The sequence below is a fragment of the Phocoena phocoena genome, chromosome 3, assembly GCF_963924675.1.
Source record: "Phocoena phocoena chromosome 3, mPhoPho1.1, whole genome shotgun sequence".
NCBI lineage: Eukaryota > Metazoa > Chordata > Mammalia > Artiodactyla > Phocoenidae > Phocoena > Phocoena phocoena.
The window spans coordinates 73352940-73366922 of NC_089221.1; the positions used below are offsets into that span (position 1 = coordinate 73352940).

General features: G+C 34.5%; 1 protein-coding gene across 1 annotated transcript in view; it reads left to right on the top strand.

The window, feature by feature from the left end:
- Nucleotides 1-13983, top strand: part of ADGRV1 (adhesion G protein-coupled receptor V1) — a 542990-nt gene that overhangs the window by 369410 nt on the left and 159597 nt on the right. Inside the window, exons 84-85 of the mRNA XM_065873671.1 lie at nucleotides 2582-2698; nucleotides 12485-12663. Of these exons, the coding sequence (XP_065729743.1) occupies nucleotides 2582-2698; nucleotides 12485-12663 (296 nt within the window). The remainder of the gene's footprint in view (nucleotides 1-2581; nucleotides 2699-12484; nucleotides 12664-13983) is intronic.

Genomic DNA, 13983 nt, shown 5'->3' on the forward strand with positions numbered 1-13983 from the left:
ATATCTTAAGAATGGAATTTTGGATGTTAAAACTGTATTATGGAAATAAATATAGTTTTAAGCAATAACTTGTACTAATTTGCTTCAAAGAAAAAATATTGAAAAGAATAAGAGATATTTAAATTAGCATACCATTTATAAATAGTTTCATAGTTAAAACTAAACACATTCAATTACAGTTTGGATTACACTGTTGTTTTACCTAGCAAACCATTCAGGTTGATTCGTACAAAACTAGGAAATAAATTCAACACAATCCATATTATAGAATCCAAATTAGAGAGGCTCAAATTTATTATAAGTACACTTATAAAGACTTTATGAAAAGATGCCACTTTGTGCAAATAAAAAGCATAAAATGTTAAAATTATTCTTTTTGTTTTTTGGATTTTTTATTTGGCTGAATCTCACAGTTCTGTGTTTCTAAGGTCTTTTAAGGCATAGTTTTCAGTTGTTTAGTGTTCATTGTTAGTGTTTTGGTGAAGGCGTTCAATGAATTTTTGTGAAATTTAGGAAGTTTAAATGTATGACCTATAATATATTATAATTCAGAAGTTTGAAGCTAAAATCTAGGGAAATCTAGACGTGTTTTTAAAATAAGCTCTAATAATTCAAAAGCTATTTGTGATACATTCTGGAAAGGCAAATTTGTTGGCTTTATTTTTTCCAGGGAACTAATTTGTACCAGATTGTTAGGATATAACCAGACGTACATTTCTAGTGTCTGCTTTTTTTTTTTAAATTGTGTGTTACAAATACTCCAAAACTAGAGTTAAAATAAACAAAAAGTTGAGTCAGGAATACTTCTCATTTAAAAAATAATCCTGGAATTTTGGAGTAGAAAGAGACTTTAGAGTTTATTTTTTCCAACTTCCTCCTCCTGCTAATGAGGGAATTAGTCCCAAAGGGTAAACTGACTTGTCTAGAGTCCATAGCTTGAAAAAGAAAAAAAAAAGGGAAAAGGTTTCTTTTTCTTCTATACTTGGTACAGGAAGTACTCAATAAATAATTACCAAGAGGGAAGTCAGCATGGCATGAGATATGTATTATTGTGAATTTATTAATTAGCATTTTGGTTCTTCTGTAATTGACTAAGGAGACTGGTTAAGGTAAGTTTTTCCCCATGAAATAGAGATGCTGGGAGCATGCAAGTTCTTATCCCAGATCCTGACATTCACCACAATGATGCCATCCTGGGAACACTCCTGGGCAGAAATTTTCAAGACGATTTAACGTACACACATTTGAAATAAAAGGTTTGGGGAGGGGTATATTTCATTTGAAAATAAAAACAATATTCTGATTTGATTTTGAGCACAGTATTCATTTTTTAAAATCCAAGAAACATTAATGACATTTGCATTTCCTTTTTAGAAGTTGAGAGATTTTGAGGCATAAGTCAGCTAGTTTTCTCCTTACAGCACCCCTCTGTTGTTTTGGAATCAATCATTCTTTCTTTCAACAATTATTTATTGAACATTTCAGGCATATTCCAGGTATAGTGGTAGTTTATTAAAATATTAAGTTAAAAAGACTTGGTCTCTGTCTGAAAGAGGAAGGGAATTTATTCCATGAGAGGTTACAGTACACTATTATTGCTCCAAATTTTCCCTTGCCATCTATACTTTCCATTATAAAATTTGACATAGTAGTCATATAGTAGAGAAAATGATAGATAGAAATCATAGGAGTGTTTCACTGCATTTATTTATCCATTTATTCAACAAGTATTTACTGAGTACCTCCAATAGACTTTGAGAGTACCTACTGTGTTCCAGACACTGGGCTGTGTGAGTGTGGGGTATACCAGTGAGTAAAACATTCAGTGATCCTGCCTTCATAGGGATTACATTATAGTGGGTGACACTAACAATGACCAAGAAACATAAGAAATAAACAAATGAGAGAGCATGTTAGAAAGTGACACGCACTGTTTAAAAAAAACAGAAAGGTAGAGTAGGGAGATCACATATGTGGGAAGGAGAGAAGAAAAGAGGGTGTAATTTTAAATAGTGTGGTCAAGAAAGGTCCCATTGTGAAGGTTACTTTTGAAGAAAGACTTGAGGGTAGTCGAAATAAAAATCCAAGAATTAGGGTAACCATAGGGTTTGAAATTTTACAGTTATTTTAAGTCTATTTTGTTATATGTGTACTTCCTGACCAGAGGATGCAGATGATGGTAGACTCAGAGCTTTATTCTTCTCTTTCTTTTCTCTCCTATTAGCTTTGACTTACACAAGGAATGGTATTTCCACTCTTATTTTCTCTTTTGTACTTAACTAAAATAAATGTATTTCATATGATTTTTGTCCATCTGTAAGAACAGAGTTTACTTTGAGAATTTCCTCTTGACAGTCCGATGCAGTGTGTAGCATAATTTTATATAATTCATTGTTTCTTATAAACATAAAAATCCGTGTATTGCCATTTTTAGAGTGACTTAGTCATCTCATTTTGGGCAACAAATCAAGTTATTTTCCCTTTGAGTCATTGAATCGTCGATTCAGATAAGAAAATGGTTTCTTAATATTATTGATTGACTTTATCATGATTTTAAAATAAAAGTATTTGTTTCTTACAGATTGTATTTCTGGCATCTGCATATGCAAGTCCCCAACTCACGGAGGAGAGCTGTTCAGCTGTGGCTGCTGTCATACATTACCTGTATCTTTGCCAGTTTAGCTGGATGCTCATCCAGGTTGGTACCTCCTTTCCTCCCTCTGCCCCCTTCAGCTTTCCAATGTGTCTGGATGGAGTGGCCTTTATATCTGATATTCTTTATACTGAAGTGGAAGTAATTCCATATATCTGTCACTGCATTCCCAGGAGATCAATGCAAGAAAAACCTTATAAGCTGTACAATATTAGAAAGTGTAGTGAATTTGAAGAAATGAAAAGAAATCTAGTAGAGTTGGAAATAAGAGAATGGTAGGAGATGAGGCTTGTGATGCAGACCCTATAAGGCACAGTAAGAAATTTTAACTTTTTTTCTATGAGAAGTCATAGAATTATTTTTAAGCAAGAGAATGACATGATGAGATTTGGATTTTAGAAGGAACTCCCTGTTTGTAGTGCATTGAGTTCAGCAAAGAGTTGACATGGGAGCCACTTAAGTAGCTTTAGCTGTATTCAGGGGAAAGAACGTGGTGGTGTGAACCAAAGAGGGAGCAGAAGAGACAAAGGGAAGTGAACAGCTTCTAAGAATTATTTTCTTAAACTAGAATTATAAGATGTAGAGATTGGTTATAAAGAATGCAGAAGGTGGAACCAAGGATGTTACCCAAGTTTCTGGCATGAATGAATGGGTAGATAGTGGTGCCTTGAACTAAAATAATGATCCCTGGAGACTGGGAGAAGATGATGGGTTATTTTTAAGGACATGCTGAGTGTGAAGTTCTTGTGAGATCTCCAATGGAGACTCAGGGAGAAGTGGAATATGCAGAGCTATATCCCAGAACAGAGGTCCGTGCTAGAGAAATACATTAGACAATTGCTGACTTAGAGTTGGAAAATGGAGCCATTGCTTTGGAAGAGATCACTTTGGGAGAGAGTATAGAGTGAAACCCAAAGAGATCTAGCATACTCTCCTGAGGAGCTAGTAAGGGCTGGGGAGAGATTTGAACTGTGCTTCTCTGACTGAAGTCCCAAATTCTCTCTATTGTCTAATGCTGATTTGCTTGATAAAGAGGCTGATGTGAGAGTTGGATCCCACTTAAGTACTATTAATGTCACTAATTCAATAGCTCAACTAAGATGCTGCCTTTGAAAGTGATTTCTGCTTTCTGGTGGTATTGTTCCATCTTTCATGTGATAGAAATAGTTTCATATGTGTTTCTGAGTACGCAGATGAAGTATACTATGTAAACAGATGCATTCAGGCTCTTGCATATTCTTTTCTCTTGTTGAATAAGAAGGATGTGGGATGTCTACCATCTGGCAATATTGGAGGAAGGTGAGGTGATACTATTAGTAGAGAATACCATACAGATTCAAGGAAGGGATCTTTTCCCAAGTATCATATTATAGTTGTCTCTGAAGGAGAAGAAAACTGAACTGTTCAGTTAATAGAACTACTTGGAACAATTGGAGGCCTGCATCTGGGTTTGAATTCTGGCTCTGTTATTATCTTTGTAACCTTAATCAAGTTATTGACTCTCTCCAAGGTTTGTTTCTAAATCTGCATATGGAGATAATAATTCCTACCTCATAGAATTATTGTTTTAAAGCTCTTTGAGCAGCTCTAATTATGGAAAATTTATGGTGTTCTCCAGTCCCCCACCAAACAATTAAAAAATAAATCTAAACCATACAACAAAAAATAAATACTTGCTGAAATTACAGTAGCATTTGCAAGATTCTCTGACTCCCTTTAGTAGTTTATCTAAGTTGAACTTTTTATGTGTGCCCTGTGTATGTTGTCATTTATCTTCCTGAACTGAGGTCCATAGCGGTTTGCTGAAGGTCTTTGTCCATGTCCCTGACCTATTCAGTTCTTGATGAATGATCTGGATGAAAACACAGGGAGCTGTCTTATCAGGTATGCAATGATACAGAGCTGAAACAAGCTAAAACAGCAAGCTGCCTGTGTTAAGAGTACAGGTAGAACAAATATAGAAAACCTGTACTGCGACAGCTTGAAAATGAGAGTGCAAGAGACATAATCTGATGGGGGTTAATGTAAACAACTTGAAATTTTAATTTAACCCAAACTCAGTAGCAATCAAATGTGTGACCAGATTGCTTAAACCATAGCAACTACAGTAACTACAAAAACAACACAGACCTGGGTTACATTAATAACAGTATGGAGGCAGCTGGGAGAGCCATGTTTAAATTATAATCAACAATAGTCAGACAACCCTGGCACCCTGTAACCACTTTCAGCAGGAATATTAACCAGCCAATGAGAAGTTGGAAGACAGTCCTATAAGAAACTTGGAGGCAGCTGGAGACAACTAACCTGGAAAGAACTTAGTGAGATGTGATGGCTGTCTACAGATACTGGGAGGGATGCTACAGGAAAGAAAGAATGGACTATATAGCTTCATTTGGAAGAACCAGAACAAATTGGTCAAAAATTAGGGAAGCAAATTTTGAATCACGTTAAGAACTTTTGTAGTCAGTAAGAATTTCAAAGTTGAAAAAGCTATGTCTAAAAGTAGAGAACGTCCAATCACTGAAATATGTTCAAAATGGGGGAAATGACCAACTTTCAAATATGTTGTAGACAGATTTCCTGCTTTAGGGGATGGCATATAAAATTTCATCCAACTTAATAGAGATTGCTTTATTCTGTATGTCTTCTTCCAGTTTTGAGTAAATATGATTGTGGATGATGCACATTTAGTAAACTAATTAGATTTCTATATGGCTAATGGTTTAGGAAAACTATTTAAAGTACCAGTGAAGTTTAATATGTTTCAGATGGTACACCACACACTTTCATGGTCTGTGGTGTGACCACAAGGGAAAAATTCAATAACTTCTGATTCTAGGTAGGTTACTTCTAATGAGTTACTTTGTGGTCAGAGGTTGTCCCCTTTACTAACCTGTGTTTTCCTGTTTATAAAGTACTGTCTGCTAAAATCTTTTTTTTTTAATGAGAATTCGTTTTTAAAACATTATTTAAAAGATAAGACTACTGTTAATCCAATCTTGTTAGTCAAACAGTTGAAAAAATTGAAAGAATATTAACATTTCAATAATTCTACTTTGTATTTCTAGCAATGTAGGAGAGAAATTGATATATGTATGTGTGCATAGCTTATGATGAAAAGTTAATCACTAACTTTTAATCATTGAGCTAAGTATGCAAGAATTATTTATTTTGATCTGTATTATATCTTCAATCTTAGAATAAATACATTTAAATGAATTTATCTTGAAAAGTTATTTTACTTTTACATCATACTTTTAATACATTGTAGTAAAAAGGGATTCTATTTTAGAGTAGGTAAAGAGCAATTTTGTTGGTAAACATGTCGCATAACTTCTCTGAGCCTAGATTTTCTTATTGAATGATTAGATTTGTAATAACAATACCTCTCTTTGAGGATTGTAAAAAGAAAAAATGAATGAATACATGGAAAGAGCTTGGAATGATTCCTGGTACAGACTGCACACTCCATACGAATTTACCCATATTATCGGCTAAGCAAATATGTAGACTAATAATTCTTAGATTTTGAAACATGTTGAAATACTCTGTTTTTCCAGTATAATTTACACTTTTTTTTTTTTTTTTTTTTTGCAAAAGAGAATTAGCTTGATATAGGAGAACGAGAGGGCTGACAGTGTGAGGCAGACATGAGCTGAAAAGCCTTAGCAAGCTGATAACCTCTAACCTCTTTACTGAAGTGCACGCCTGGCTCATAGCAGGCTCCAGACCAGAGCTGGTGGCCTTGACTGTTTCTTTAGACGTCCCCTTTCCTGAGTGTTTCTTTAGACTTTCCCTTTCTTTGACAGGGAAGTCACACTGTGCATGATGGGAATAGAGTAACAAATTATTTTGCTTATTTTTTTAGAAGTATACAACTCACAAACTCCTTTTTGGCCATGGAAATTGAGTTAGCCTTCTGTTTGCCCTTCATGTAAGATCACTCTGAAATTACTGAAACAGCAGGGTTATGTCTACTCTAAGAAAAATTGACAGTGAGAATTTAAGCTCTCATGGTACTTTTGCTCTATTTTCCTAGTTATTATTCTAACTTTTGTTTCTTTTTTCTGTTTTGATTGGCTTTCATTTTAGAAATAGCATATACTAATTGTACAAAACATAATCAAACACTATAGAGAAATATTAAATGAAAAGTACATCTATTTCTCCCTCTTTCATATGCTCTCCACTCTCTGCTCTACCCTCAGCCCTACTCTCAAAGTTAAACACTGTTAATGGTTTCCTGTGTATGCCTCCAGATATATTCCACAAATATATAAATATTTATAAATATATAAAGAAGCACATGTGTGTGTTTGTGTGTATATAGTGTATATATGTTTACATATAGTGTATATATATATATACTATATATATATATAAAAAAATATATATGTATATATATATAAGTTTACCCGATACTGATATACTTTTTTTTCTCTTCTATAATATGGTTATTCCATAATTTTTTTCTGATTCCTATTAATGAAATGCTGGTTGTTTCCAGTTATTTTTGCTATTATAAACAGTGTTTCTTGGAACATCCTTACACTCTGAATATTTGTTTACTTACAGAATATCCATAGAATAAATCCCTAGAACTAATGTCTTTGCTCTTAACATCTATGTGAAACATGCTGCCAGATGGATTGCCAGACCATGTGTGAATTCATGCAGGAAATAAATCACAAGTAAATTATTTGAGATATTAGTATATAATATAGGTAAATAGAAACTTAATTTTGCCTGTATATTCATTTGGCCCCGTTTTATGATCGTTTCCTGTCACCAAGTTAAATTATATAATAATCTGCTTCAGTTACGATCAGTATCCAAGCCTGGATTGTCCTTGCAGTCTGTTCATTTCATGCCGAGGGACACAGCTTACTCAAAACTATAACGTTTTATTTTGAAACTAAAGCTTACTTGAAGAACATATTTCTTAAATGGTAGAATAAAGTTAGAAATCATTTCACAGTTGTACTTGAGCATTCATAAGGACAACAGACTGGTAATTATCAAGATAAAAATGATATATCCAGGAAATACTGAATTCTCCAATCCTCACAAAGCCTTATAAAAATTGTTAAAAAGGAGGATAACTGGAACAAGGACACATGGTAACATTTCTTAGACTCTCCTCTGAAATGAATGACTAAGAACGTATGGTAATGACAGAATTAATAGCATCCGTGATCTCTGACTAAACTTGATGCTATATATCAGTGCATGGTTTCTGGTGACACAATTAATAACCAAATATTAAACAACAGGCTAGATTCCAATCTTATTCCACATATCATGAAAATGTATGGGATTCAAGCAGCCTATTTTAACTTAAGAAAAGGCATTTCTCCTTTATATTTTATAAATACAATATGTATTATATTAGCATATATTATATGAGCAAACTAATAAATCTGTGTTTATGGAGCATAGGAAAGCATTTATGACTTATTACCATCAAACAGTTAACGCAGTATAGCTTTAATTTTCCTGTGCAGACGCTTGGAAGATAGTAGCGGTAATCACTGAAAATGTTACTCTAAAAATAAATAGACATGTCTGTATACGAATGTAAGTAAATATGCTTATAGACACACCATCTTTTAGTTTATTCCTATCTGTATTTGAACTAAATTGTATCTGGGTAATTCATTTGGTTGGTTTGCATCTTAATCAGAATCAGTTTAAATTCTAACAGCCTCAATTCCCAATTCTGAGAAATACACTTCTCCTGTCCTCAGTTTGCTCCTGTATTAATAATAATAATAATAAAACTTAGGAGAGCAGTTGTCTTTATTAAATGAGATATAGCTTAATGTGGGGTCTACATTTATTAACCAATTAGTAAATACGGATTCCATTCTTCTTCTCTTAAACTGTTGTATTTAACATTTGTAAGTTTCCACCAGTTTTACATTGACCCCCTTCATTAGGAGTTCAATCAAATCAATTCTACAATTCTTTCTGAGAAGGTAGTATATAAATGAATAAACTCAATAACTAAACCAAATTATGAAATTGTTATTAAATTCAATGAAAACTGTTAAATATTGAAATTGTGTACATCTTCGTTTATTTGATACTTCTCAATAAAGATTGTATGCAGAGCATTTTACTAGGTACTACAAGGTATACAAAAATTAATCTACCATAGCTCACAGATATGTTTCAGCCATTTCTATTCTGATTAAGCCCTTTATAAGTTCTCATTTAGTGCTGGCAAAAAGTGGAGAGGGAGAGAGAATGGGTTATCTCCATACTTGAACCAGGAAAATACATCTCCACTGGCACATACAATGAGTGCGGGAAAATGAGGACAAAAAAATAAGCTCTCATGGAAACAATAATATTGTCAGCATTTGTGTGACTTTCTATGGAAATAAATCTTAACCTTAGTCTTCACAAGATGCTTTATTCTATAACTAACCCAAATATGAAAAAGCTATGTTTTTCTCTCGCTGCCTCAGCTTCCTTATCTCTAAATAAGATGTCTTGAGATGGTCTATAAGATGGTTCTAACAAAGTGTTTAAAGCCTAGAGATAGAAATGTAACTGGAGACCTAGGTACTGAAATTTCGATTCACATTTAGTCTTTAGCAAGAAATATGTGAGTGTGGTAAGCTGTGCTCAGTCAGTATGAAGCATGTTGGTGAGAGTGACACCTTTAACTTATACTGAATTTTCATAATTCTTTTAGTTCTAACATTGGATAAACACAGGTACTGAGGCACATATGCTATATATCTGGCAACATAAAAATATTATGCAAAGATAATGGTCTCTTGATACTCTAACTTTCGATTACAAAGGAGGAACCACGATTACAGGGAAAGGAATGTATCTCAAATGTTCCACTCCCACCTTATTGTGGAGAATGGCAGTACTGGAGCTTTTAACCCAAGTGCTTCAGAGGAGCAATATATGCCTCAATGTTTTTAGAACAACGAAGAAAAACTAAGTTAATCCAAGCAAACTTTCAAATCATAAAAGGAATAATAAGCATATAGGCTAACTCATTGAACCCAAGTTCTGTAAGTACAGTTGGACCTCAAGGAGCTGTGAGCAGGAATGAAAGGCTTTGTCCCTTCTTCTTCTCTGCAAATACACTTTCTCTCTTCACTGTGCCTTTGGCTACTCCTACCACTAAAGTTCATATGTTTTCTTTTCTCAGTTGACCAGCTTAACTATCACAAAATTTCAGGGAACTCAATGAGAGATGATTGGTTCAGCCTGGGTCAGGCTTTGTCACCAGATCCACAGCTGTGGGCAGAGGAACAGGGTCATGAGCCCACCCTGCATATGTTGGCAGGGGGTGGGGGAAGGTAAGGAGGGAGACAGGGTTCAGAGAAGAGCGCTGATGGCCTAGGCATACATCCCAAAATATACCTACCATACATACTATATTAAAATATTTTAAATTTCAAGTAAAACTTGAAGTGAGTTAGTCAACACAAATCTTAGGTTTAGGCCATATGGTATTTCCAGAATAATTAGATGTTGTTTCATTACATAGTGTTTCCATTCTTTAGCCAAAAAAAAAAAAAAAGTCATATAGTGGTAAATACTGTCCCTAGAGTATACCTCGATGATTGGATTCTTTTGAGAAGGAAAGAGATTTTTTTTTTTAATTAACAAAAGCTTATGACATTTGGAGCTTGATTTGCTTAACTGAGTATTCAAGAATCAGTGACCCTGTACCTTGAGCTCTTTAGAGCAGAAGCATTGTGTGTGTAAATCTAACAAGCAGTTACATTTGTCTCAGTCTTATCTGAGGCTGTGGTAAAGGTCAGACAGTTGCTGAAACGTTCAGTGATTCTAAAAAGTGTAAAAGTGGACATTTTGGAAATGCCCCAATCTTTATCATGATGAATCAACTTACAAGTCATTTACCAATCTGTGCGCTCCTTCCTGATTCTTCCACCGACTGCACCACTGAGTTACCATGTTATAAGGATACATACAACATCGATTTAAAATAAATAATCCGTACTTTTATTTTGGAAATGGGTTAATCATCCTTACTTTGCATGAATTTTCATTCTCTAAACAGGCAGTATTGACCACTCCAGCATCAGACACTTGATACAGTCCCACCTATTTGAGTCATGTCCCTACACTAATAATAGAAAGGAGGAAAAAAGCCTCTTGGACCTAATAATTTTTAAAAAGAAGTTAGAACAAATTTACATAAGCAGCAACTCAAAACATCCTTCATAATTTCAGATAGATGCAGATGTACATAAAGATATGGAGTGCTGACAGGAAATAAAATTCAGAGACAAAAATCTTCAAGTAACCAAACATTTTTATCCTTTCCTGGTTTAGGCCAATCAATACTAATCCTTCAAGGCTACTTTGGTTCAGACAGAATCTTACCTGGAAGCCTCAGTAAACTATCTGTAAAGCCTTCCTAGGAACATTAGGCATGTTGTTTTTCACATAGAAGAGTTTCCATTGTATCACTGCTTACTTTTGGTCTTTATTTATCTTTTGTTTTTCACACTGTCCGACATCCTAATAGGAGATTTAAGTGAGGTGGTCACATTTTTTAGTGCTATGTGCTTAGCACTTTATATGTAGTGTCTTATGTAATCTTTATAATAGCTTTGTTGTACACATGAAGAAACTGAGATTGTTGTCACTTGCTCTGGGATTGTTGTCACTAATGTATAAAAATATACATATATGATTAATCTGTACTCACACTCGACAATATGAAGTTGAGAAGGGGGTTTATCTAGTGGATAAGCATCATGTGTGAAATATATATGATATGACTTTCAGTGTTGTTTCTGTAATAAAAGATAATTAAACATAAGTGATCTCATGGGAAAAGAACACTAGAAGGCAGAATATATAAGTTCTAGATTTGGCTTATATACACGCTAGGTGTGATTTGGGGCCAGTAGTAACATTTCCAGGCCTCGGATTCCTTCTTCTGTTTATCTAATGTATCCCTTCATCCCCCTCACTCTTTATATACATTTGTCCCTTTTATATTTTTATCTTAAGAAGATAAGAAATAACATACAAAGTATGATATAAATTTAAATGTTTTCCTTAATGATTTCTTCCCATTTGTTTGGAAAGTAAGATTCAAGAAGGTAAATACTCCTACCACCTCTGTTACTGTTATAGCCCCAGTGCCTGGACGGGCCTTTGAAATGCAGTAAGCACTCAATAAGCATTTATCAAGTGAATGAATGACAAAGAGAGAGTGTAAATTGAGAAAGGAGAATGGCCGCAAAGCCTACCCCATCACAGTACATTTTTCTCTGTGCAAACATTTTCTGTTTACTTGTCTGTCTCCCACTTGGGACTAAGACTGGGGCTGTTGTCACAACTATCTCCCCATTCCCTGGAACAAGTGTCTGACTCTACCACATGATAAGCCCTCAATAAGTAAACATTGTTTAAAAGTCTGGGACATAGGACTATTTACTTCATTATCATCATGAAACTGTTCATATAGAAAGTAAGTTTGAGTATCTGTGTGTTTCTTCAAAGACATTGACAGAACAATCACAGACGATTATGACTGAGTCAAATCGTCATAATCAAAACAAATTAAGCAAAATATAAAGTACAGTAAATTAAGTATTTACTAATGTTTTCAGACTTTTGAGATACCCTGAATTTCTCGGGTATATAAAAAAATGAATGTGTGAACTGACTTAAAAAATCAAATCAAAACTATAGTTATTGAGTAGAGCCTGGCCCTTTGTTGATCTGTTGTCACTCTTTATGCCTAAGCCAGGTGAGTGTGTTTCCTGTGCCACTAGACCAGAGCCTGTTCATCTTATGTTCTGCTTCTTTCCTTAGTCTGTGAATTTCTGGTACGTGCTGGTGATGAATGATGAACACACAGAAAGGCGGTATCTGCTGTTTTTTCTTCTGAGTTGGGGACTTCCAGCTTTTGTGGTGATTCTCCTCATAGTTATTTTGAGAGGAGTCTATCATCAGAGCATGTCGCAGATCTATGGACTCATTCACGGTGACCTGTAAGTACATCCAGGCAGAGCACACTGCCTCCTCAGCCTTTCTGTATCCAGGCAGCTTTACTGGTAGAAGGTGGGAGCAGTTGACTAAGGGATCTGACTGAAGGAGCACCATGAAGACCTTTGCCTTCCTGCCACACCTTCTAAATCTCTAATTATCTCTATAAATAAGAAACTATTGCCTCTGCAGTTCCTTTGATAGGTGCAGTTTTCTCAAGTGGATTGGTGTATCAAACAGTTCACAGCAATTTATACTTTACCATAATTTAGTTTGTTAGATTGGGACAAACAGAAATACCTAGTGAAATCAGAGAACTATGAAAATTTTGGTGAAGAATAGAATCAGTGACAAATTTGGAGTGTGGCATGTTATCTAAGGAGTCTGATATTTGGGGGCGGGTGGATGGGGAGCACGGCAGGCACCATCATTCATAAAATCCCTAAATACCAAAAGACTGTCAGAGTGAATGGAGAGTGTCTGCAAAAGTACATGGGAAGGAGGTAAGGTCAGCTGGGTCCTTCTGATAGATTCTTATTAAAGTACACTGTAGTCTTGAAATCTGACGGATCTTTATACACACATATATATGCATGCCTTAATCCTGAATCTGGTATCTTACAACTTTGAGGACCCCTCAGCCCCTTTTATTGACTCCACGTTAAAAAAAAAAAAAAACAACTTTGGGTAATAAAGCTTAATCAACTCCCTTGATGTAATGAGGATTTAGAGGAAAAAGTAACATTTCTAAATAAGAAAGAATAGCCTAGTCACAATCTTATGAAGACAATATTACCTAATTATCTCACAGGTTATTGTGAAGATAAAAATTAGTTAATAGATGTAAAGAATCTTTTAAAGTAAAAGTACTATATAAGCAGAAGTCATTTTCATATTATTATTGCCTCTGATCAGTTATGATCATCCATTATTTACTTAATCAACACTTGTTATTGATGTATGCAGATATACTTCACACGTGGGCAATCGCAGACTAATATCCCATACCACATTAAACCAAAGGAGATGAGCTATGTAATACACACACACCCATTGAGATACCATATATAATAATTTAGTCTTTTTATTGCAATTCAGTAAGATTCCCTCATACTGATTAATTTATAGCATTACAACAATAGTATTGAAATATAGTATTATATTTTGTTGATATAAAATTCTAAAAGCCTGATCTTGTAGAAGGGAATGGTTGTATCTTTTCACAGTTATGTTATGACATATTACTACTCCTGGCATTAATTTAAACCTTGGGCTGCCAGGATTAATTTCAGAAAGTTCTGCATCTTTCTTTGTCAAGTACAAAG